The 25,561-nt window shown below is 46.2% G+C and overlaps 1 protein-coding gene across 1 annotated transcript; it reads right to left on the minus strand.

Annotated features, from left to right (window-relative positions):
* Positions 1-18,888: 18,888 nt before the first annotated feature.
* On the minus strand, positions 18,889-23,574 carry BAMBI (BMP and activin membrane bound inhibitor). Its single transcript, XM_014880406.2, has 3 exons — positions 23,222-23,574; positions 20,134-20,424; positions 18,889-19,688 (listed from the first exon to the last, which is right to left on the minus strand). Exons 1-3 carry the CDS (start codon positions 23,295-23,297, stop codon positions 19,270-19,272), a joined length of 786 nt encoding a protein of 261 aa, XP_014735892.1. The 5' UTR covers positions 23,298-23,574; the 3' UTR covers positions 18,889-19,269.
* Positions 23,575-25,561: the final 1,987 nt, after the last annotated feature.

Consider the following 25,561-nt stretch of genomic DNA (forward strand, 5'->3'; position numbering starts at 1 on the left):
ATCCCACAGGACAGGAAAGACAGAACTGGGCAAACCCTGCAGAGGAGTGAGAGCTCCTCGTGCACCCATTCAGACTGCAGAAGCACTGACAGGCCTTAAAGTATGTGGATTTTATTCTGGATTTACTGAAGACAAGCAACTGCCCAGAAAGCATTGCTCAAAACATTCACTTAGCTCCTCAGGTAGGTTCTTCAACCAGAGGGTGGTCAAATGCTGGAACAGGCTCCCCAGGGCAGTGGTCACTGCACCAAGCCTGACAGCATTCAAGAAGTCTTCTTTGGACAGTGCTCTCAGGCACATGGTGTGATTCTTGGGGTTGTTGTGTGCCAGGCCAGGAGCTGTGAGTCCCTTCCAACTCAGAATATTCATGGATGATGGAGAAAGGAAAGTTGGGGGGTTTGGAAGTTTTTTGGTTTTATTTAATATGTTGCTATTGGATATTGCATATTTTGGTCTTGAACTCCTTACCTCGGGGTTTCACTTTAAGTAGCTCTTTCAGGCAACCTCCCAGAAAAAGGAAAGCTCATTTCTCAGATAAAATGCACAACACACTCACACCAGCCTACCCCATTTCATACCATAACCCCCCTAGTGCAAGACATTAAGGCAGGGACAGGCAATCCAGTCCAAGATTTATTCTGCTCTAATCAGCTCAGGCTTTGAGAATCTCCTCGTGGATTTGAGCCTATGTTCAGTAGCTCATTGACTGCTGTTTTAATACTGAAGCCTTTCCAACCCAGCTGCAGTAATTACCCCCACGGAGAATGAGGAATCTCAGTTATAAACTAGCTGGCAATCTTGCAAGAATATGTCTCCTAGAGAACTCCAGAATATTTCTCTCTGAAGTTAACCCTGTTAAATCATTCCTAAGCTGTCTTCAAATAAAGAATGAACCTCCAGAATAACCCTTGCTTTAGTTTTAAATGCTCTCTTTCCCTTTGTAAATCAGCTGATCTTTGGAGCCTTCAAATCTATCAATGCTATTTCAGTTAAATAATCCCTGTTTCTCTCGAAATGGTGCAAACATTCAACAGCAAAGCTTAGGAGAGACATTAAGAGCTGTTAGACTCTAAGTCAAAGCCTAACACAGCTTGTGCAAAGAATATGTCCAGTTACACTCAGACAGGATACTTTCACTCAGTTTATATCAGGAGTTTTTTGCAGAGCAAATATTACATCAAAGCCTTGGCCAGCAGATCCAAATTCAGATCTTGGCATTCATGTTCAGCTAAACTTTGTGCAGGTCTGAGTAGAAATGGCACCTGCATAAATCCAGTCTAGTCAGAAGTGACTGTGACCCATTTGATGACAACCCCAAAGTAGCTATGGAAAGGTGTGATACCTAAAGAGCAAGCAGCCAAGGGACTAGAGCCACAACCTGTGATAATTCCAGTCCTGCAGTCCTAGAGTCAACTCTGCTCAGGTGAGCACTGAAACCCCCTGGCTAGCAAGAGGTGATGCCACCCAAACCCATGCTGTGCTTTCTCTGCAGAAGACAGACACTACTCAGAAATGTTCACCTGGCCAACTTGCTGAGGAGATGTGGGTCACAAAAGGCAGCTAGTGCAGGCATTCCTTCTGCAGAGATACATACTAATAACTTTATAAAGCCTTTTTTGCTTTGAACAAGTAACTGGAGGTTAAACAGTGTGTCACCTAATCCCCTTGCTGGGCCTTGGGTGTGCAAATTTGGCTAGGCTGGGAAAGACCCCAAAGCACTGTGGGCAGCTTCACCTGGAGACAGTGGGGGGTCCAGGGATACCCAAGGAGAGGGAGACTGCACAGCAGAGGGTTTCACTACCACAGACCCCCATTAAGAAAGAGCTGGAGATAAAATAGCTTCTTACTACTCAGGCTGCTTTTACATCGAGTCAGGGTGAGTTTGACCATTGATGTTTTCAAATTGCTATGCAAAGAAATACAAGCAATTTTAAATTGCTCTTTTCATATTTCTCTGAGTGAAAAAAAAGGTATTTCAAAACATATAATTTAGTCATTGCTAGGGCGCATTCACTAACACTTAGGCCAGGTAATTTTACTGTGTAACAGGGAGGTAATGTTATTGTCTTTCCCAATACGCTTTCTCAAGCTCAGCCCCACAGCATCCTCCGCAGCTGCCCTCTCTGAATTTGGGCACTCTTGTATAGACTTGTTTGTTTTCCCCACTGGTGGACCCCACAAGGAGCCAAGGATGGGATGAGCGAGCAACTGGGGCATTAGCACCACTTGTGGGGCAGCTGAGGGATGAGGGGCCTCAGAGCCACCCATGCTTCTCACAGACCAAATTCAGACCTGTCAGGAAGTCTGAAGGCTTTTCCAAAGCAAGAGAGCTTATCAAACTGCAGAGAAGTGGTTGATAGAAAAACTTCCTGAAAGACAATTAAACTCTTGCTTTGTGTGGTGTTCAGCAGCAGTTATCAAAGCTCTGTAGCAGGCAGTGCTGCTGAGACTGAACTAGGGAGATAAGTCACCAAATCAGCCCCTGTTAATTATCTTGGCCCTGCAGTCGCTCTTTGCCAAAGTCAGGAAGGTTTAATTCAACATGCCAAAAAACCCTTTCTAGGTCAAACAACATCTATCCTGACCTGAATGGGTGGTAGGAAGGGAAAGGTACTTTTCAATTTAAAAATAATAATAAAAAAAATTCATATACACAAAGCAAAACACCTTCTCTATGAATTGAGCATCTTGGAGCAGCAAAGGACCTGGGCAAACTTTAATAAGGGAATTCTTCAGAGACTAGAGCTTTGCTTTGGTTGCTGGCTGCCTCCTGAGGAGAGAAAACACTATGGAAATGAAATATGACCTTGCACCATTGTTGCAGAGCATTTCCAGTTCTTTCCCTTGCCCATGCGTGCAACCCTTCCTTGTGTAATGAGCTGCATTTAATGGTTACCTGCATGGCAGTGCTTCACCACAGCTGACATTGCTGCACTCTTTGACCTGGCACACGCCACCTGCAAGCTCTAACCAACCAATCTCTCTACCTAAGATTTGAAGGATGTAACTAACTTATAGCACTTGCTCATGGCGTTAGAAATTTCATGTAAGTCCGAGTTCTGAGAGGAGGCTCTGCACCCTCTCCCTGCTCACACGTGTGCTTTGCAGCCACTCCTGCACAGGGTGCCCTCCCAGAGCCAGCATGCAGCAGGAGAAGGGTGTCACCCCAGCCAGCCCATGCCCTTGCAGGGTTCCCCCATCAATGCAGCCTGGTTCTGCGTGTCCCCTGCCAGGGCAGAACTGGGATCAAAGTACCCAGCTCTGAGGAGCAGCCTGGTGTGGATAGAAATCCCCCCAGCCCATGTCCCCCCAGCCTTTCTCCTGATACAGTAATCTCCAGTAACCTGGCTTTCTTTTTTTTCTTTTTTAATCATATTGTCTAAAATAATTAAAGGGGAAAAGCATTCCCCAAATAAAAATATCAACATCCAAGCTTTCAGCTTTAATCTGTGCTCCTGACAGCTGAGACCCTCCTATTAGCACTGTGCCAGTGTGCGATTTCGTTACCTGAGTAGCTGATTATAGAGTAATTACAACTTTCCCTGGGCTGATGATTTTTCTGTTTGTTTCAATTTCAACTTCCACAAATGGTGGGAAGTCCCTTTTTTGTTCCTGCCTTACTCTGCTGTGGTCTGTATGTTCCCAATCCCGGATTTTTCCCTCTGGTGAAGGGAGGGCTGGATAACACTTAGGTGTAATTCCTGCCCCTGTCGCGTGTAATTTCGTACTGAATGAGTAAATGTTCCTGTAATTTCACTGAGCAGCTGTCTCCCGTCTGGATGGCGGCACCGTGATACCGTTACCTGTTTATCTCCTGGAGGTAGAAGCACTGCTGGCAAGCCCCTGCCCATCGCTGTTTATGTGCAAGGAGTTAATACCCCAGCACTGTTACGGTGCCCCTTGGTGAAACTATAATTAGGCAACGGTTTTATTTTACTGCCTGTGAACACTCCCTGACAGCACAGCCACTGGGTGCTTTCCAAACTGCTACAGTTTCAGGTCCCAACCTGAAATTCTCATTTACAGGAGGACTTTTGCTGCAGCTAATCCCCCAAATACTCCTTCGAGGCCCTAAATTGCTGGGGCATGGGGCTGGCTTGGGTAGGGCTGGCAAACAGCAGGGTGAGCCTCTGTGCTCCTGTGTGATGGCAGGACAAAGCACGGGAGGGACACGGTGATGCTGCAGGCAGGGGCTGCAGAGCCAGCACAGAGGTCTGAGCAGGATGCTGGCCCTGGGAGCCAAAAGGCTGCTCGTGGGTGTTGATATGGGCACAGCAGCTCTGCCTCCAGCAGCACTGGTGCCCACGACAGGAAAGGAGGAGCAGCTGAACAGCAATGCTTTTTTTGTCAGGGGAGCTATTTTAAACCATCTGCTTTGTGGGTAGCCCTTTTGGCTCCCAAGTCTGTCTGAGGCAGAGGTGCAGAACATGTTGGAGGGCAGAACATCAGAGCAGCACTGCAGGAGGACAAAGACAGTCTGTCTGCTGAAGCACAGGCTTGCACAGGACTGAGAGGCAGACACACTTGTTCATCTGGGACTAAGGGAACAAACATACCCAGGGCTTCTGTAGTTACCTCAGAGCTACTCTTATTAAGGTATTCATCTGGGGCTTTTCTTCTCCTTGCAACACCAAATACCCCTCTTCTTCCACAATCTCCATGCAAACCACGGAAACATGTATGGCCCGGGAGGACACCAGCTCACAAGGACCTAATAAAACGGAAACTTCTTCAAACCTCTGCTTTTAAGACTACTCAGATGATAGGCAAAGGAGCAGAGTATAAGCAACTAGGACAAAGATTTATTGGCAAGAAGAGTTACTAAATCTTTTGTCTACAGTGATAGGGAAGAGGAAAGCCAAGAACAAGGCAGGGACAGACCCTGGAACTGCAGGCAGCCTAATCTTGCAAGGGTTGCCTAGCCTTGTTGAAGCACCTCTGCCTCCTTAGTGGGACTCATGTCACCAGCTGGGCACCTACCAGCCCCTGGCCGGGGTCTGGAAGTCTCTCATGGCAGGGAACAAGGGCTGGGAAGTTTGAGGGGCAGGGCAGAACTGAGCCCTTGAGTGCTGGATGGCTGCTGTGCCACAGCTCTGCCTGAGGAGCCCAGCACCCCTCTCCCAGGGGATGCCCACGCTGTGGGACAGCTGCTTCCTCATGGCACACTGGGCACTGTGAGACCTGCCACACATGGCAGGGGGGTTGGGACTAGATGATCCCTAAAGTCCCTTCCCAAACCATCCTACAATTCTGTTGCAGTCCAGCTTCAGACACATTTAGCAATTAGAGAGTATCCAAAGCAGGGCAACAAGGGTGGTGAAGGGCTTGAGGGTAAGCCATGTGAGGAGAGCCTGAGGTCACTTGGTTTGTTCAGTTTGGAGAAGAGGAGACTGAAGGGAGACCTCATTGCAGTTACAACTTCTTTGTGAGGGGAAGAGGAGGGACAGGCACTGATCTCTTCTTTGTGGTGACAGAGACAGGACATGAGGGAATGGCCTGAAGTTGTGTCAGGAGAGGTTTAGGTTGGATATTAGGAAAAGGTCCTACCCCAATCAGAGGGTAACAGGCTGTCCAGGGAAGTGGCCACAGAACTAAACCTGACAGTGCTTAAGAAGCTCTTGGACGATGCTCTCAGCACACGGTGTGACTCTTGGGGATGTCCTGTGCAGGGCCAGGAGCTGGACTCGAGGATCATTGTGGGTCCCTTATAACTCAGCTTACTCTGTGATTCTGTGATTCTATGATCCTGTGATTCTGTGACCTCATGGCAAGCCAATTCCCAGCTTTCAAAAGCCTGTCAGATTGTATTTCCTTCACACATTCACTCACAGCAGTGACTTACATTTCTGACATATGGACAACATGCTCGGCCGTCCCTATAAAGTATGTCTCTGCCTTCCCATCTTCAGCAGAGACTGCAGGCATTTCCAGTGCAAGGCAGAGCTGCAGCAACTTCTGCCTAAAACTAACATTTCATTTCCTTCTACAGCTCACTTCTATTGTCATCACTTTCATGCCTCTAATTAACTTGCATCTGTTTTGTGTTTGAAGTTTGTAACACTTGCCCACTTTGGCTACAGTAGTTTATAACCCAACGCTAAACATATGTTTATGTTTACTGCACACTAACTCTGAATCCTTTGACTTAGCATTGTATCAGTTCATTATACCACTAATGGAGAACCTCTGAGACAGGGCTGAAGCTTAAGTGGCAATAAATTGGGGAATCGTTTGAAGGTGGCTGAAGAGAGGTGGCCAGTGAGGACATGCCTGGCCTGACATCCAGAAATGCCGAGCACTTGCCACCCACCCTGTAACCACCGGGATTTTTAGCACCTCCAAACATGAAACCACAACAGCTTTCAGCAAAACTGTCATCCGGATCTGAAAGAAAAGATTAAAATCCTTTGACATCTTTGTTCCAGAGACCTTCAGCACATCCCACCTACCTGTAATATCAGTGCCCATTGTCTTTGCAGTAGGGCTAATGAGATCTTCGAAAGGATTTCAGAAGACCAGGAGGGAGAGAGGGCTGTATAATGTACCATATTACACATACAATATATAGCATATTGCTATGTGGTGCTTTACACCTGCCCTAGGTGTTAGGTGACAGGCTGGTGTTCTGGCACCAGCTGAGGTGAATATTAAGGTCCAGTTGGCCATTCAGACCAGTTTTACATCCATTAGCATCAGTGAAGCTTCTTCTGTTTTCCACCAGACATGGTAATGATGCCAACATCTGGGTGAAGTAAGCACGCTGCCTCTTCATAGCCAGAGCCATTAAGGTGGTGCCTAGATAAATGTGTTTATTTTTCATACAGATAACAGGATGCTCCTTAGAGCTAATAAGTATTTACTTTCCCTTGCATTGCTATTATCTCCCTCATTGAGAACTGTAATTAACATCATTGATCATTTGTGTAGTTTGCCTTCTATTATTTTTTTTTTGTGCTGTGGTAGACTGAAACTGCAATATGCATTATATCAATACAGGAAAATTTATGTTTGATCTCTGCCTTTACACTGGTCTGATCTACCTGGGAGCTACACTGTTCCTGTGACACACCACAGTGTTTTACATGGGACCTCCAATTTAAAAGTGACAACCATATATTTTCCATGCAACAAAAGTACCCTTGCTCATAACACTACCACCAAATACCTAAATTAGTTGTTTCCACTTTGCTTATTGCTTCTTGATGGGGATAGACAGCCAAACCATGAGGTTCTTCTTGTAGCAAGTTTCTATCACCAAACCATAGGGCACATGTCATGCAAATACTGCTGGGGACCCAGAGGTGAAAGGACCCTCCCCTCACTCTCTGCACAGGCACCACTCCCAAGAGGTTGTTTCAGACATGGCATTTTCCACAAGAATCTGATCCCCATCTGGCAATTGAAAATGTCAAGGGTCTTCCTGTTATTGACTGCATACAGTGAGGATTAAATAAAGCTATGGCCATGATGTATAAGGACAAGCTCTCTCATAGAGCCTGAGATGCAGAAATCGGTGCTGTCTTGCTGGTCAATGCCACAAAGCTGGCTTTCAGCAACAGATATCTGCCCCAAGCATCTCCAGAGCTGCTTTCTTCCTGTTCAGGAGAAAGCATCAGCTGACAGCTATCTATGTTTTATTCAGGCAGCAAGAGCTACACAAATAATAGATTAACAATAATAAAATTTATGAAGTAAATTAGCGAGGAAAGTAAAATCTTCTGCATGGCTTTTATTTTTTTTCTGACTTCCATATATTCACCTAAGGGTGAGCACACACTGAGAAGCACACTGTGAAGAACCTCTGCTTCTCAAAGAGTAGAGGAGCAAAGCCATCCCAGGCATGAGAGCCATTGCAAGACCTCAGCACCCTGGAAGTGTGGCTGGAAGGGGAGTCAGCTCCCTCAACATTCCCCTGCAGAAAGGGCCATCATTAGAGTCCAGCCAAGCCACTCACAGCATCACCTAACCAAGGATAATCCATCCCAAAGCCACTAAACTTTGCTTCTCCTCTGTACCTGACTGTATGTGCCTTACACCTGCGATTGCTTTTCAGTAAGAAGCAAGCTGTTACATCTACCTGCATTGCTTCCTAAACTATTAGAAATCTGGAATGGGAAAAACTTCTTATTTATTTTGGTTTGCTTTTCTCTCATCTTGTTGGCTAGGAAATGCCCAGATTCTTCCCTAATTTGGCATAAATTCAATGCACCTCTTCTCAAACCTTCAGAGCAGAGAAGAATCCATTAAGCTCATTTCCATTTGTTTTAACAACAAATCAGTATACGGAGACATGAAGAAAATAATTTTGAACTACTTTTTCCATTATCTAGTTCTCACTTCCTGCCATTTCCCGTTTGCCTAGCCTGGCTTCTTTATTCTCCTTGCGTCTAGCCCATAGCAATTATCTCAGTATCTAGGAAAAAGCATTAGGTTTTAAGATCTCAGGCTCCCTTTTGACAAAGGCTTTGCAATCCAGAGACACTAAGGGAAGAGGATTAAACTTCCATCTGTTTGCCTTGAGGGGGCAAAGCAGAGAAATCAGAGAGAGGTTTCAAGAGATGCTTGTGTGATAACATTGCACACTCACTAGGCAGGAAAGTCTCAGGTAAGATGTATTTGCTTGGGAGTCACCCCAGTCACCAACTGGGGTTCTTAAAAATACACTTTATGCACAGCAGACTAGAAAGATTCCTTCACGTCCCTTCCTCCAGAATATCTGATTGCCTCTCTAAGCCTGTGCCATCTGCAGCTGCAATTTTTCGGACAGCAGGGAGGAGGTGGCTCGATCCTGCACTCTGCTGAAGCTGGAACAGAAGCACCAGTGTGGCTACACCCAGAGGGAGCACAGAAATCCCACAGAGGAGCAGTTCTGTCCCTTTGTAGGGGTGAGCATCCCTGGCACAGACAGGGCAGTAGGTGGTAGGACCAACACCTGCCCCTGCAGCACCCCAATCCTGGGGTCACTGTCCCTAAGGACTGCAGGAACAGTCTGGCCCCTGCACCCTGAGCTTTCTGGGGACAGAGCTGAATGTGACTGTGACTCAGCAGCCTCCTCTCCCTCACCAGTGCCTGGTGACTAATTGCATTTAGTCCCATTCTTCATTCTTGTTTTGGGGAGCACAAACATAAACAGACTCAGCAGTAATTGTTGCTGTGTCTCTACTGTTTCCTCCTCTTGCAGAGTAGGGGTTTGACCACACATACATTACATGACACACAGCATTTTAAGTACCTTTTCTTATTTTTAAGACATAGTGTGAACATTTCTTGACTGGTGGGAAAAGAAGGAAGGAAACTTCAAAAGAATGATTTCTGATTTTGTGCAGACTCTGAGGGAAAAGTTTCTCTAGCCCATCTACAGAAGAGGGCTGGTCTGCTCTGGGCAGAGAGTCTTGCCACAACACAAAGCAGATTGCTTACCAGCACCCTGGAGAAGTCCACATCAGCCCTGGAAAGAGCCTGTAAGGATGACTTCTCTAAGGACATGGTGTCCCTGGAAACAGGTCTCCTGGGAGGAACATCAATTATCTCAAAGGCTGATCTGGCTGCCACAATCCTGGCCTGGGATACCTACATATCCATTGTGCATATCCAGGTATCAGTGCACATGGTCATCCTATACTTGGGATCCCATTCCCACATCCCATATTCGGTGGGAATCTGCAGCTCATATCTGGAACGGACCTAAAAAGGTCTTGAGAGCTGACGCTTTCTTCCCAGCTGGAGAACATATAGATTGGTCAGAGGAAGCAGGGAGAAGAGCAAAGAATGAGTGTGTAGTCAGCTGGACAGGGCACTCCACTCAGGTTCTATTGGCTATTTTTTTTTGTTAATTACACAAAAACATTAAACAATTATAAAATAATTTCTTTACTACTAATATAAAAATTAATTACATAATCCTCATTCTCAGACAGAAGACTAAGATTATTTTATTTGTAAATTTTATAAACACGTGTTTTTATGTATTTTAGGATATGTTTAACACAAAGCTCACCAAGACAGACACTTTCCTGAGGTACAGGAGACCTTTGGTCCAGCTTTCAGTTATGCAATACCCAGAGGACTGTTTAGTGACAGCAGTGGCAGTGACAGTGACGGTGCCCCTGCAAGGCAATCTGACCCAGGCTGGCCCCAAGCACAGTCTGCCAGCCTTTGCAGCCTGCAGTTAGGTTAAATTCGAGGTATGGGGTTATCTCTGTGCTCTTTCTGCAAGCTGGCCTGTTCAAGGAGCTGATATCTTGCTGCCAGACACCTGCCTGTGCTGTGCACCCAGCAGCTCCCACTGCTGCTGGCTCTGGTGAAGGATTTGCCCCTCTCTGGGAGTTGTGAGCTTTGGGAGTGATGCCTGGTGCAGTGCCCATGAAATAGAGCACCACGAGGCCCAAACTCACCTGACCCACATGCTGTGTAATACAGTATCAGCAAAGAGCTGTATGCAATTGGGTTCAATCCTATATGCTTCCTCATGCTTACTGCAGCCATCCCATCAGATCCTTGCCCAGTGCAGTCATCCACAGGCTGGAACAAAAGCCTCCATATGGCATGGGAGCACTGAAGGCTAAAAGCCAACTCGTCCATGTTGTATTACAGTGCTGGGTTAAGTTCATCTGTTGCTATGTCTGTTAATTTTTATAGCATTCATGGATATTTTCAGGGGAGAAAATAGGTTTTTGCATGCTCTTATCTTCCCTTTGCACCAAATTCTTCCACCTTGGTCCGGGCAAAAACTCCCAGTGACTTTTCCTGTCTGTACTCCACTGTCCTGTTCTGAAACCCTGCATTTCACTGCTGCTACTGCAGTTCAACTGTACCAGACTTTTAGGAGGCTGTTAGCAAAACACTAGCAAAAATCGAGGAGAAATGGATTTAGTATCAATGAGCCCAGGTGGGCAACTGAGGAAAATGTCTGGCTGTGGAAGAAACCAATGAGAAAAGATATTCAAGTGAAGACTGGAAATTACCCCTGTATATTGTATTTCTGATTCGTTTTCATTTAATAATATATGTAGCAGATTCCTGTAATCGTGGTGTGGGATGTTTTTATCCACTGTGACAAAAAAACACTGACAGCATCCCCCAGCTATGATCAAGCAGATACCACTCCATCTGTCCTGCAGTAGCACTTTCCTCAGGAGCAGACAACTCAGGAATCCCAATACTGGCAACTACATACTTACAAATTTGTCATATGCAATGAAATACTCTGGAAACTATTTGTGAACAAACAGTTCCCAGGATATTTCATTACTCATTACAAATTTGCAAATTGCTCACGAATGATCAAATATTAATATGTAGGTAGGGTGCAGCCCCAGGAGGGATCCATCACTTTGATAAGAGATTAGCCGTGTTCAGCCTGCTCGCTGCTGTACTCAGGACTCTGCAGAGTCATTGATTGCCACTGTAAAACAGGGAATGTCACTGAATGTTTGGCCATGTATTGGAGATTACCAGGGCTCTATAAGCTGCTTGCTCAGACACTCATAGGAGAAAGTCGAATGATTCTCAGGTGTGGAGATGCTCTGTACAAAGGGCTGCAGGAGCCCTCGGGGTGGTGAGTGCGCTGGTTCCAGCACGTGTGCAGCCCCGAGGTGGAGCAGACTGTTTTTCTGATACCATGTACATAACACTCCACCCAAGCCTCCCTGTGTAAATAAAAAATAAAGTCAAATTATGCCAGTAAAGAGTGGATTACACTGGTCACTGGGAGTGTTTGTGTATGTTCAGCCATAACCTATGATAAGGTGCTTGCCATAAAATTCCTCCTGGAGCCTGCAGCTCTCCTGGAAGCTGCAAGATGCCAGCAGAACCACCAGCGTTTTGCTTCACACAGTGAGGGCACTGAGAAATGGCTTAGAGACCCAGAAGGCTGCACAAGTCCCTGGGGACACAGGGGTCCCTCTCCCTTGCAGGAGAAAGACAGGAGTGCCAATTGCCACCAGCAGATATGAGGAGACAAAGTTCAGTTCAAAGAGGTAAAGGGTGACAACCTTTCTACAGACAAAATTATCCTGCAGTCAGTAAAGCAGCAATCAGGACAGATAACAGAGCAGGTAATGAAGGCAGAGATTACAAAGCCCACAACCAATCCATCCCACGGATTTTACAGCAAAAAGCTGCTGTAAAGCAATTTTAACCCAGCCTATAAACACAATAAGAAATGTTATGTTTTGGTACAAGATGTTTTTTAAAACAAAAACATATGGCAAGTTTCATTTGCATTATGATAAATGAATGTCTGAGTAGGTCCCAAATTTGGTGCATTTTTTACAAACAACAAAAAAAATTATTTCTGTCATCAGTTGATGCAGAAAAATAAAGTGTTTCCAGCTTCTGATATAAAAGCTTCACAAAAAAAATCACTTACAAGAGAGTGTTTTGTGCTTTGTATTTATGAAGACCCCCACGTTTGGGTCTGTTCCCATCCCCAGAGGAGATGGCTCTGCTCACCCACCTGAGAGTCCATCATAGGGAATCACTGTCCTGTCTGCTCTCCCACTACTGAACAGTCAGGCGGAATTGGGCTGGAAGAAACATAATTGTGGCTGTCCCCTAGAGTCCCCCAGGGGAAAAAAAATCAAATAAGGGAAGGGTTATTGTGGACTGATAGCAGCTAGGGAGGCTGGGAACTGTACCTGTTGCCAGGGAGAGTTTGCTCCAGCACAGGCAGGGCACCCTGCACCTCCAGCCCTGTGAGAAGAGCAGACAAAGGCATCCAGGGCAGGGTTAGCCAGAGCAAGGACAGGAGATGAAGAGTGCAGAGAGATTGCAGCCAGCCAGACCAAGACACAGATGGTTGGGGGGGAGATTCAATAAGGAGGTTTTGTGAAAAACTACTGCATGCATGCATGTCATTAAACCCTGAGCATCACACACTGTGTGTGACAGAGGGAGATGAAGGCTGAGGGCAAGCTTTGGGCACGGGGTAGACTCAGAGAGCTGCTCTTCTGCAGGCTTAGCAGTCATGTGATTTCTTGTGTGCAAAAGCATAAAAGGTTTTAGGTGGTGGAAATTGTCAGGGTTGTCCTCCCTACACTGCCTGCAGAAAGGGCCAGCTGCAGCCTAGGACAAGGCTCTAGAGGCAGGTGAGATATTGCCCTGACAATCACACATCCACATTAATTTGGACCCTGAGTTGTGTCCAGTATGGGCTTTTGCTCCCACAGCCACAGCCAGGGCAGCCGGGTCACTGCTCAAAGGAAAACACCGATGGCCACCAGTGGCGTGAGTGTGACTGAACGCTGGCATTAACTCTCAATTCCCCTCCATGCCTGAGCAAAGTGAATGCTGTGGCCAGGAGGGGCTCCCCCAGAACCTGCTGCAGCCCCTCAACAAGAAGCCCAGAGCAGGTACCCAGCTAGAGCTCAGCAAAGCCTTGCCAGCAGCAAGGACAAAACAGCCCCTGGGACCGGAATGAATTATGCACAACCTTAAGTATTTGCAGGATAGAGGCCTGAGCTCACTGGGTTAAAATACCAGAACAATATAAAACACCTCTACCTCTGAAACCCTCTGAAACTTCATAAAAATGCCTGGGACCCTGCTGGAGCTAAGCCATTGTCGATAGCCATAAAAAATTGGTTAATAAATCTTCTTCCACTGATGAAATAGCTACTTCACAGCCAGAACTCAACAAATTGAGCATTTCAAAGCAACCTGCTTGACACAAGCCCTGATTTGCACACCAATACAAGCATCCCCAGTCTGGGCAGGACCCTGAGCCTGTACTGTTCCTCCCTCCCCATTGTCACAGCCAAGTGCCAGGAGGAGATTTAGTGCACCAATATTTTCTTACCGGGTGACAAGAAGGGGATTTACATCTGCAACCCGCAGGCTTTTGGAGTGAAAAGAACCCAAAAGCAGAGACTAGCCTGGCACTCAGCAGCCACAGTGGCTACACCACTGGCACTGCGGGGGTGGCAGTCCCCTGCTCCTCTCCCAGAGGAGAGGTTAGTTCATCATAGTGCCACTTCTACCTTTTTATTGGTTGGAAAACAGGTAAAATTTATGTTAAGAGAAAGGCAAGTGTTCATCCTTGCTGCTCCACAGACACTGTCCTGAAATTTTTAATCTAATAGATAAAAAAGTAATTAGAGGAGAGGCTCCATTCTTAGCACACAATCACAAGTCAGCATTTTATAAACGCAGCCGATAGCCAAGGCGAGTGAAACAATACATTTCACTCACTTTTCTCAACTGCACGTTGATGTATTTAAGTAGTGTGATAAACTAGAAAGAGAAAATACTGTAACATTGCAGTTTTAATAAAAAACTTCTTTAAAAATTGAGTCACCCTACATTCATGCCAGTGTGGTTTTTTATGAAGTCGGGGCTGACTTGTTCTCTTCCTTTCTGCCCACAGGGAAAAGAGCAGGGCTCGGCTGGGAGGCAGGACCTGCTTCCAGGCAGAAATATTTATTCAGTCAAAAGTTGTATTTAAATATTGATGTTTCAACAGAACTTACTGTTTGCTGAACCAAATGTTATAGATTTGCCTAGACAATCACAATGGGGAATAAAAAGCACATTTTTAGGCTCCTTTAGCAACACTGCATGACTTAGAAACAGTGATGAGCAAACCCTAAATTTTTCAAATCCATGTGACTTGTGGCTCAGATTTCATGATAAGTTGTTAGGATTTGGGTTTGTAAGACAGGTGTTTGGCATTTCTAACTCCCTGCTCCCTTTAGGAGACATCAAACCGAGCATTAAACTCCTGCGGTCTTGAAAGTTCAAGTCAAGGTGGTTTTTGTTTTGCTTTTCCCCCTGAAGGTCAGTTCAGGATTGAATCCTTTTGTCAAGGTTGCCTGGAGAGCAGAAGGCTCTGTTAATCTGCACGCACTGCGGCTCCCTCCTGGCTTCCTTCCCTTGCAGTTTGTTTTACTTCAGGATTCACCCCCTGGGATTGTAAAGGCTGCAGATGAGGGTTAGAGGTGAAACAAAGAAAATGAGGTTGGGTGTTTATTTAGAGGGAGCCAGAATTCATAATGTTGGAGACACTGGGCCCCTCCCAAGAGATAATCGTAATTTACCAGCACGACTCCACCACTTGTTTTTCCCCAGAAATAAAACACAGTGACAGATCCAAAATACTACTGCCCCAAGTAGCCCCCAGAACCAAAACAAGGAAGAGTTTTTTTCTGCAAAGTCACCAGGCACTGGAACAATACAAATATGCTTCCAGTCATTTCCATGTGGGAAAGTATCTGAAAAAAAGAAAGAAAGACAACTTTACCTCCTTCAGAGACTTTCTTTTTTTTATTTACTCAACTTGTGTCTTATTATGGTGGGGGTTTTTTTGACCATAGATTGCCTTCTTGACCCTTCCCCTTTTTGATGAGAAGGCCAAATTTTACTTTAATTTATTCACTGTGGAACCCTACTGACTGGTAGCTAACAGGCTACCAGTGTGTGTAATGGCACATCCCATCTCACACAGGCAGCCTGGTGATATATTTTCCCTTCTTTATACCTTGTTTTGTCACAAAAGCAGCAAGAGAAGGTGCAGATGCATCCATTACACTAAAAAAAAAAAAAAAAACCTTGCTCTTTTCCCAGGCTTTCTTTTGGGTGTTTGGCCTCTAGGGCATCATCCGTTTGCAACGAGATCCCTGGATTTACAACAGAGCAAGTGGTTGTACAACAAGAACTGGATTCCGGGGTCCTGATAAGGGAAGACAAGCGTCGTGCGAGCAGAGCAGAGCAGAGCAGAGCAGAGCAGAGCAGTCAGCACAGCGCTAATCTGGCTGGATCAGCTGACGTCAGTGGTTCTGTGCTAAACACACACCGGGGTGAAAAACGAGAGCCGCGCTCGGCTCCGGCAGCCCCGCTCCAGCGCTCGGCTACCACGAGTGGCTCCTGACTTTCAAGCTCCCCGCACAGCCTGTAATCACTCAATATTGAAACCAGATTTACAAGCTCTTTAGAGGAGAAGTTTGTGATTTCCAAAGCAGACGCATTTGGTATTTCAGGAAAAGGTCAAGCCCCCTGTGGAGTAAGGGGTTTTTAATAGAATCAGTTCAGCAGGAGTTAAGAGGAGACATACCGACCCAGCGGCTCGCAAAGCCAGGAGCGGCAGAGACATCAGAAAAGCTAAACCATGATTGTTTTGAGGAAAGAATCAGAGAGAGGCACGGGATATGCTAAATTAAATCTTCGACATTTGATTTCATTTATTCCAATCCGAGAGACTTTCTCAGTTGGATATGGAGGGCTGTCCTTCTTACGCTCCAGGCTTGCAGGGGTTTCAAAGAAAGGAGTGTTTGTTATTGTCTGCAGGGGAAACCTGAGAGTGCTTAGCACAATGGCAAATCCAGGCTCTTAACTCAAATGCATTTAAAAGGATAGCCTTCCATTACTGTCTCCCCTCTTCAGCCTCTGGCCAGGCTCTTCAGCTATTAGTATTTGTTGCGTGTCTCGCTAAGTTTGGTGAAGTGGTTGTCTAGGACTGGTTTGTTTCATGCTGGTACAGCACCCAGCAAGCCCAGAGAACTTCACTGAAGACCCTCCTTGTCACAGGAGTACAAGTTTTCTGAATAGTGCTAAGGCCTGCAGGCTGTATAAGCAGCCACTACAGAAACACTAGCGATGAAGCTGGCTACTGCTTCTTCCAACGCCCTTTGGACTCTGCAGTCAGTGCTTTCAGTGAGAAGATTTAGAGCTCATTCCATAACTCACATAGCTGCTGCCAGACAGACACCAGAGCTCATAACACAATTTCCTGAATATAAAGACTTTAAAATAAATTGGAAATCCAGATTTCATAGTGTCCCGGCTTTGGCAGGGATAGAGTTAATTTTCTTCTTAGAAGAAAGCTTAGAAGACTCATAGTCCAGAAACTCCTAGGCCATATCAGCTACCACACCTAAACTCTAAGTACCACACCAGGTAACAGAACCCCAGGAGATGGCAGCTGCTTACCCAAGCCCCAGCACCAGCACTCTGTGGCCCTGCTGTCATGACTGCAGGGGATGGCAAACAAGCTCTTTTCTTCTTTAAAACATCTCCGCAGCAAGGGGCCAATTAGAGCATCCTGGTCTTACTAGCCTTTTAATGGCAAGCATAAATAGACCCTTATGTATTCAAATCAGCGGCAAATGAGTGGTGAAGGTCACAGGATGCTTAAATGACTATACAACATGCTCCCTCTGATTGCTGGAGAAGGCACCTAAAAGGTTTAGCCATCAGATTTTCTAACTTGTCTAGTCAGAGTAACTACTTGTGAAGCTACAGACGGTATTTCAGGTTTGTCTCTTTCAGCATCAAGTTCCCAGTCAGCCATTCCCTAAAATAATACACTTGGCAGAGCAGACAACTGCCCTAGATTTTCAGATCAGTGCAAAGGAAGGGCAGAGCTCTTATAGGAAAGCAGCACTTTGAAAGGTCAGCCAGAAGACCACAGGCCAGATTCCAAGAGAAGTTGTGGCCACGTAATTTCTTAAACTTCAGCAGCAGAAAGAGGTAGAAATCAGATATCGTTCTCTGCATTAAAAGCAACTCTCCAGGCATGTTGAAGTAGTAAGAAGAGTCAGCAGCTTGAGGTACACAGACAAAACTAATCCTTCTAAACTGCAGCAGAATATTGCAAACACGGGCACAGTGGGACCTTGGCATTCCCAAGGCTCTCAGTGCACTTGGCCCACATGAGTATTTAACCGTAGGGGTAAGTTGGCAATATCAGTACCTGTTTGCACAGCCAAGTGACCAACTCACCTCCAACAAGAGCCCTACCACAGCGTTTAAGTGTACTTTCAGGAACACGAGCCTGTGACTTAGAGGGGCAGGTTTTCCTTGCTTACACCCCTTTGCATTTCAGCCTGCACATGTCAAAGCAATGTACCACAGCAAACAGCACACGGGATCAGAGTAACCCTGCGTATGCCATCCCCTTCTCACTGCTGGCAACAGTAGGACTTCAACTTCACAGCCAGAACAGCAGGCAGAAACATTTCTAAAGCTTCTTAGGACATAGATGAATACTAGACTCTTGCCAGGTTTTATCTTCTGAAGCAACATTTTGGATGCTTCTTTCACCATGATGTGGCTTCAGCCTTTTAAGCAAGTATACTTTAATTATTGCTAAGTCTAATATACCAAGAAAAATAAATACAATAAATTCCTTGAATAATCCAGAGGTTGTTTGTTTTTAGCAACTAAGCACTGAATAAATTAAATGATCAAGTGCAGCCAACTAGGAGAAGGAGTAAGAAACAACTAAGTGCAGAAATATTGGCCAGGAAGAAAAGCCACCTATGCAAGAATAGCATAAAGGAGGAGCCAGAGATTAAAGCACAGTGTTGTTTCTTCCGTCCCACACAAAACTAGGAGCATATGATACTTAGCTACACCATAGAAGAACAAGGCAGATGCTTTCCACCGTGCCCAGAGGGGTTATAAACAGAAAAAAACCAACCAAACCTAATAGGCAGTGCGGTTTTGGGGTTTCCCTCTCCTCCCCCCAAAAAAGTTTGGGTGTAAAAGGTACAAAAGGAAAACAGATCATAGAAACAAAAATTGTGAGACAAAGGAGGAAAACCAGCTATAAAGAATTACAAGTCACTTTCTGACACATTTTGCACAGAGGAAGCCTTTCTTCATTAACAGAGGAAGAAAAAGTTACCACACAAAGCTTTGGAAGAATTCACTGAAGTTATGAACAAAGTGCAACAGCCAAGAATGGAGGATGTGGGTTCACTGCTACTTGAATTATAAAACAAAGCTGCCACCTTCCTTCTCAAAAAACTACCTAAATTCCTTTGCAGAGTAGGAAGAGTCTGCTTTCAGAATCTAATTGTTATGCATGGCATTACCATACACACACCTTGATTTGTTTTCCACTATCACACACAAGAAGACCCATTTTCCAAAACAGAAGTCACAAGCAAGTTTCAGAGAAAATATATATATTTTAAAAAATCTTTACAATAAGTCAGGAAACATAGGAGCTTGCATACAGTTTATTATAATAACTCAGTTCTCAGCTCCCTACAGTTCAGACAACCCTGGTGACAGTGTTTACAACTTCTAACTTTTGCTTTCACAACTCTGAAGCAAACAATACATTTGAGTGTATTTTACTCTGTGCAAATAAGACAACTTTTGGAATCCTTCAGAAGAAATATCCAAGATTCTGTTTGCAGAGGTCCTTTGTTTCTCAAAGATGATTTATGAGTTTTTGTTTTAACATAAAGTGCTCCTGTCCAGCAGAACCCAAAGGCCTTCAACAGTTCAGAGAGTAAGTTTAGCTCAGATTAAAAAAATAATTGGTCATACAAATTCCAGCTTCCCATGTCCGCTGTACATTCCCCAGTGGACTAGTGAAAGAATTTTATCATTGCTGAGGTCTGAATGTCTCATTTTATCACAGGTCATGCAGCAGTTCTCGTGACCAGTCACAGGCACCATGCATTCCAAGTCCAATTTTGCCACCTGCCCTTTTTTCGAATGATGTCCATGAAAACTGTAGTGCAAACGAGACAGCATTTGCTGCCGCTGATCTTGCAGTCTCTTGTTTTCACTCCTGAGCATCCTCAAGGCCAGCATGATAAGGAGCACCAAGATTAGCCCACCAGCTATTGGAACAGCAATTACAGCTGCCCTGAACCATAACTCTTTCGAAGAAGTCAATTCTTGCACCTTGGTGATGAGATTCCTGCTGCTGTCATGTTGATATCTGCTCCCTTGTCCTGCAAAGGGGAAAGATGTGAAGATTATTTCAGGATTTATATATACACTGATTTACATGTAAGCACCTCCCTTAAATCCCACACTGACAAGTTTAAGGAGCAACTGCTACACTCTGCAGTATCTACAGAAAATAGCTCCGTAAAGAAAGAAATTAGTTTCTAAGTCTGCTTATAACATGGAATTTCTTACCCCAACAGCCAGTTTAACTAGGAATACCACTGCCACTGATTCATAGAAGTCACATCAAGATGGCAAGAGAAACTTCCAATATTAATGCAAAGGGAAAAGCTAATTGGCTGAGATGTTCCCCTGCATCCAGCCACCTGCTTCTCCCTCTGGTGTCTCTACTTAACAACTAAATCAGTAACAGCAGATGCACGAGGTTTTGACTGTTGTTGACCTCATGGCCAGAAGAGGGGTTTCACTGAAACTTTTTTGCCTTACCTGAAGCATCTCCCCTGGAAGGAGACAAAACATCATGTAGTCCTCTATAATTGCACATATCTTCATGACAGCATTCCAGCGTGGACACGGTGGTGGTGCCAGAGTGGTTTTGTGCTTGTTTGGCTTGGCAGATCTCGGCTGTGCTTGCAATAGAGTCCAAGCAGCCATGAGTAAGTGGGGAATGTGTATTCTGAGGATCAAGCAGTCGGGAGAAGCAGGCGCTAAGCTCAGATTTGCACATATAGCCGGTTGCAACACAGTGTGCAGCATCACAGTAGCATCTGATTTCACCTAAAAAAAAACAAAAATCGTGCAAGAAAGGTAAGAATTTGGTCCTCTAAGGACACCTCACCATATATCCTTAACAGCCACATGCATCACCACCCAAACTCGGTGCCAGTTTTGAGGTGCTTCTCCAGGCTATAGATACACAAGAGCCGGGGCTGTTTCCTTCCCATCACTGTACAGCGCCTACCTCTTTGTAACCTTAATCCCTGTAAACGCCTTGGGGCACTTGCTTTAATGGCTACTACTATAGTCCTTTGAATTAAAGCAAGAGCATTTCACTAAAACAGAGACTGGGGGAGGAAGGTCACAGTGGCTTTTTTTTCCCCGAGGTAAATAACTAACAAGACCATTTTATAGCTACTTCCACTCGCTGTCAGCAGTTGCATTTAACCACGTTTAAAGTGAAATACCAGTTCTAAAAGCAACACACACTTTCGGTCTTAGAAGAAAGCCACATCTATGTTTTAACCATTACTCCAAGAACAGCATTCTATTTTTATAGAAGTAACATTTCTTTTAACTGGGCATAAGCGCACAACAAAAATACCAGGTTTAAATATTTATGTGACAAATGAAAGAAAAATAAAATCGGAACTGCTGAATTGTTTATTACCTCTCAATACTGTGCCAAAATGTAAAAGGTTTAACTAACACCTTATAAAGCTATTAGCTAGAACTGTTACCATCTAAGTCTCTCAGTCAGGAAGGTTTTACTGTGTGAAACTGAGCAACTATTTGTAATTTCTCCAGAAAGAGAAAATTTTTAAGTAGTTATTCATGCAAAAACACTTTTTTAATCTGTATTATAAAACAAACAAAAAAAAATCAGTTAATAATTATTCTGTTCACCAGAGACAATGACTCAAATCTAAAGTTTTTTTTCATGGAGTGAAACTGCAAGGCTAAAGGCTCTCCCTTGCCTCTCCCCAGTTTCACATGTAATCCAACAAGTAGTAGAAAGGAGGAAACACTTAAGATTGAAAATCCTCTACCAGCTCTATGAAAAATCTCAGGAAACCTCAAAAATTTCTGAAGGAAGCGATAAAAAAGTTCCCTTCATAAAATTCTTCATTTTGTGCTCTCCAAACTGCTCTGGTATGAATTAAACATGTCCTGTGCTGTAGTGAAAACTTACTCTTTCTAGGCAAGTTGCAACTCAAACATAATTCAATGTGCCATCGAGCCAAAGGTTTAAGAGGAAGCCAGATTTTGGAGACATACTTGGAAGAATGGACTTAAAACTGCTTCTCGTGTGCTTACTGTACTTGCCACCATAGTAGCACCAAGGCTTTCAAAGCTGACTGAATAGTCAGATGCCTTCCTCCTACAGTCTGCACTTCAAAAATCAATCTACAGGCTTCCCTACTGCCACCGTTTCTTATGATGTTACCTGCCACCTACATCTAAATTAAACTGCCCTGCAAGATGTTAAAAATCATCCCAAATAAGTCAGTTTCCCCTTGTCGGGCTACCTTAATACTTTCCCCAAAATGCTACTGCAGGCTCCCGGCCTTGAAGTTCCCGCTGCTCTTTAATAAGTCGGCTAAATAGAAGCCAAATGATGGAGTGTCTCACTGTCTCCAGTCCAATTCCCTTGGGCTTTCAGACCAAGTAACCTAATTTTTCATGAATTCACACTCACTGTCATCCAGCATGTTACAGAAAAAAATACTCAATCATTTTCTAAGCATTTTAGATGAGGCTTCCCCTCTACTCCTGTGAAAAAAAATAGTTTTCATAATTTTTGCAGTGTTAAATGTAAGATGCAAAGATCCAGAGGTGACAGTTCTTTCATGAGTCTCAGCACAGTATGGGAATAAAGTGAAACAATACACACACTTTCATTTTAACTGCTTATACAATCACGTTCAAAAGTCTACATTTTATTGCCCTAAGACAATCTTACTAACAAAATCTGACAGGCTAGTCATCAGGTTAATTCAACTGCTTTTTAATTAAAGCCACGTTTTCAGTGAAACAGAATGGACTTTGTATTACTGTATTTCTGTCAATTCATAAAGTTTCTTCCTGTGCTATGCAAAAGGCCAGAAAGGGTATTTAGTATTTTGAAACAGTGAACAATGCCCTTCTGTTCCCTCCTCTTTCTTGTTACTGTATGTAGCTATTAAAGAAAAATGTCTGCTTTTAGTCAAGATGGCTACAGGAGAGACTGCAGGCTTCTCTTAAAGCTTTTGAAGTCAACAGCAGCCAGAAGTCTGTGATCCCCTAATTATATCATTATCAGGCACATAGTTTCAGTATCTGCGACTTCACATCACTCAGTCACTCCCTGTTCTGCCCGCTTTGATGGGGCCAGCAGGCTCCCCCCTGCACGCTGCAAGGCTGTTATTTAGGGTTAATTACAGCCTTCCTTCCAAAATAAATAAATACCGTCGCACATCACCACCACGCTAACTTATCCTTTACCCTCCTCCCCGCAGCACGACGATTACCGGCAGCCAGCGAGTCGCCTCTGCCCCGGAGGGCGCTCCCCGGGCGGCCAGACCGCGGCTCCCAGAGCCCCTCAAGAGCCCCCACAGACGGCGGCTCCCAGAGTCCCCACAGACGGGACAGGGCCGGGACACCCGTGGGGCCGTGACTGCCCGGCACCGGCGGCCAGGTGGGAGGGGAGGGACGGAGGGGCGGGAGCACAGACCCGGTGGCTCCGCCGCCAGCACCGCTCGCCGCGGAGTCCCGAGACAGCGCCGGACCCGGCTGCATTCGGGGCCGGTCCCGGGCACCCCGCTCCCTCCGGCGCGGTACCCGCAGGCGCCCCCGGTGCTCCGCCGCGGCCCCTCACCTTTGGTGAGCAGGACGGCCATGGCGCACAGCTCCAGTTGCAGCCAGATGAAGATGTAGCTGGAATGGCGATCCATTTACTCGGCGCCGCTCGCCACAGCCCGCAGCGCAGGCACGGCCGAGCCGCCGCCGTCGCCCGCCCACCCCTGCCCCGCCGGCGCGCCCAAGATTCGCTCGCCTGCGGGCAGAGCCGTAGTACGGGCAGAGCCGTAGTGCGGCCACCGCTGCGGCGGCGGGCCGGAGGGACGGCCTCGTCTCTCTGCCTTTCCCTCGCTGCTGCGCCGCGGCCGCAGGAGCAGCACCAGGAGCGGCGGCGGCGCGGTCGCGGTGCCCGGCGGGCTCTGCCTCACTGACACGGCGGCGCCGCCGCCCGCCCCGTAAATACGGCCGGCGCCGGGCGAGGACTGGGCCGCGCCGCACCGCCCCCTTCCCCGCCCCGTCTCTCCATTGGCTGCGTCTGCCGGGAATGGGCGGGGACTCGTTCCGCTCCGCCCCCGCCCGGCCCCGCGGCGCAACCCGAGCTCCGCCCGCAGCGCCCCCGGGCGGCGGCGCCGGGAACGCGCTCGGTTCGGCGGTGAGCGCCGGGAACGCGCTCGGTTCGGCGGTGAGCGCCGGGAGCGCGCTCGGTTCGGCGGTGGGCGCCGGGAGCCCCGGAGCGCTGCCGGGAGAGCGGCCGCTGGCGGCAACGAGCCCCTCCCTCGCCGCCTTAGGTTCGGGGCTCTCCGGGCGAGGGAGAACGGGTTCCGCCGGGTCCCCGAGATAATTCCCTACGGACGCAGCAGCGCGGGGTTCCACTAAAAAACATCATGTTCTGACTGCGAGTTCGGCGGAGCCGCTGTGGATGGATGGATGGATGGATGGATGGATGGATGGATGGATGGATGGATGGATGGATGGATGGATGGATGGATGGATGAGCAGCCCTCAGCCCCGGGTGGCGGTGACGGGCATCGCCGGAGCAAACGAGGCGGCGGCCGAGCCCTCCCGCTCGCTGTCCCGGCCCCTGCCTGTCCGCTCCCGACCCTCAGGGGTACACAAGGGTACAGAGATGTTGCCCGAGCGGGAACAGCTGCAGTTTCACTGCAGCCGGGCTTTTTTCCCAAGGTCATGGAAGTCCTGCGCTTGGGCTTGGCGCAGCGCGGAGCCGACAGCCGTCGGCTGGAGCCGAGTGCAGCTGGAGCTTCCACCCCGGCCCCACGCCGGTGTCCCGGCCTCGCACCGGTGTCTCCTGCACCTCGCACTCAGCCCCGCAGGGTCTCACCCAACGCTGTCACATCAAGGGCAGACCCACGGCACAGAGCTATAAGCGAATATACCCTGTAGTAACTATCCTCCTTCCAGTATTTCCTTTCCAAGAATAGCTTTTGGGATGGAAGCAGGAGCTGGTGTTCTACCACTGAGTTCCGATACAGCTCCTGTGGGTCCTGTTTAGCTTGGAGAGTTTTCCTTCACGTGTTGCTCCTGAAAAAAATGTGCCCCTTAATTAAAATTTCTTTGCTAATTTAGTTTTCTTCTTTCTTAGTTCATTATGTTTTATAAGCCTTGATTTCTACAGCACAGACTGTTTCCCATTTATGGGCAAAATGCTTTACATATTTGGGTCCACTACTAGTATTAAAGCTGTTGGATGATGTGTAGATAATAATGAAAAAATTACTTGAGAATTTTCATTTGAAATTTTTTGTGAGTCTTTAAAGACATTTTCGATAGGGGACATAATACCTCATGTCGGAGGCATTCCTCCCTGAAAGAGAAAGGAGGAAATATGAAATCTGAGATTGAGATAACTCCAGTTTACTTTGGCAGAGAGGAACAGACTGGATCTCTGGCTAATTAGTGCTGATGCCATCACATGTTATAATGGTTTTACTGTGAGTCTTGTAATTTGCATATGTATAAGATAGATACACGTGTGCTGCGCCGCAGTCTTTGCACTTATGTTAGACATATTTGCACTCCACCACAAAGTAATTTTCTAATTCCTGTTTCTGTTTAGAAATTACAAAAACAGCAAGAACAGCCAAGCCGTATCTCCCAGTCTGGCACCGGCTATCAGACACTCATTTGCAAACATACGAAATATCATTCATTATAACTTAGAATCATTACAGCAACATGTGCAATTCTGCTTCTCCTGTTCCTATCAACGGTGACAAGCGCATTTAACAGATCTCATTTGTTACATGCAGTACCGACAGACTGGAAATGGCTTTTATTCATGGAGCCACATTTCTGCACTAAGTAACATGAGAGACTCCCTGAGTATTATAAACATCCTGGCCAAGGGAGCAGAGACAGACTAACCAGAGGGCAATGTGCTTGAGATCAGTTTTGTACAGCA

This window comes from Sturnus vulgaris, chromosome 1 (genome assembly GCF_052056855.1).
Source record: "Sturnus vulgaris isolate bStuVul1 chromosome 1, bStuVul1.hap1, whole genome shotgun sequence".
NCBI lineage: Eukaryota > Metazoa > Chordata > Aves > Passeriformes > Sturnidae > Sturnus > Sturnus vulgaris.

Excerpts from the sequence above, each read along its gene's own strand:
- BAMBI (XM_014880406.2), bottom strand. The coding sequence starts at position 23,297 with ATGGATCGCCATTCCAGCTACATCTTCATCTGGCTGCAACTGGAGCTG. Across the intron at positions 20,425-23,221 it reads GGCCGTCCTGCTCACCAAAG|GTGAAATCAGATGCTACTGT; the intron begins GTGAGGGGCCGC and ends GTTTTTTTTTAG. Across the intron at positions 19,689-20,133 it reads TTCCAGGGGAGATGCTTCAG|GACAAGGGAGCAGATATCAA; the intron begins GTAAGGCAAAAA and ends TCCCCTTTGCAG.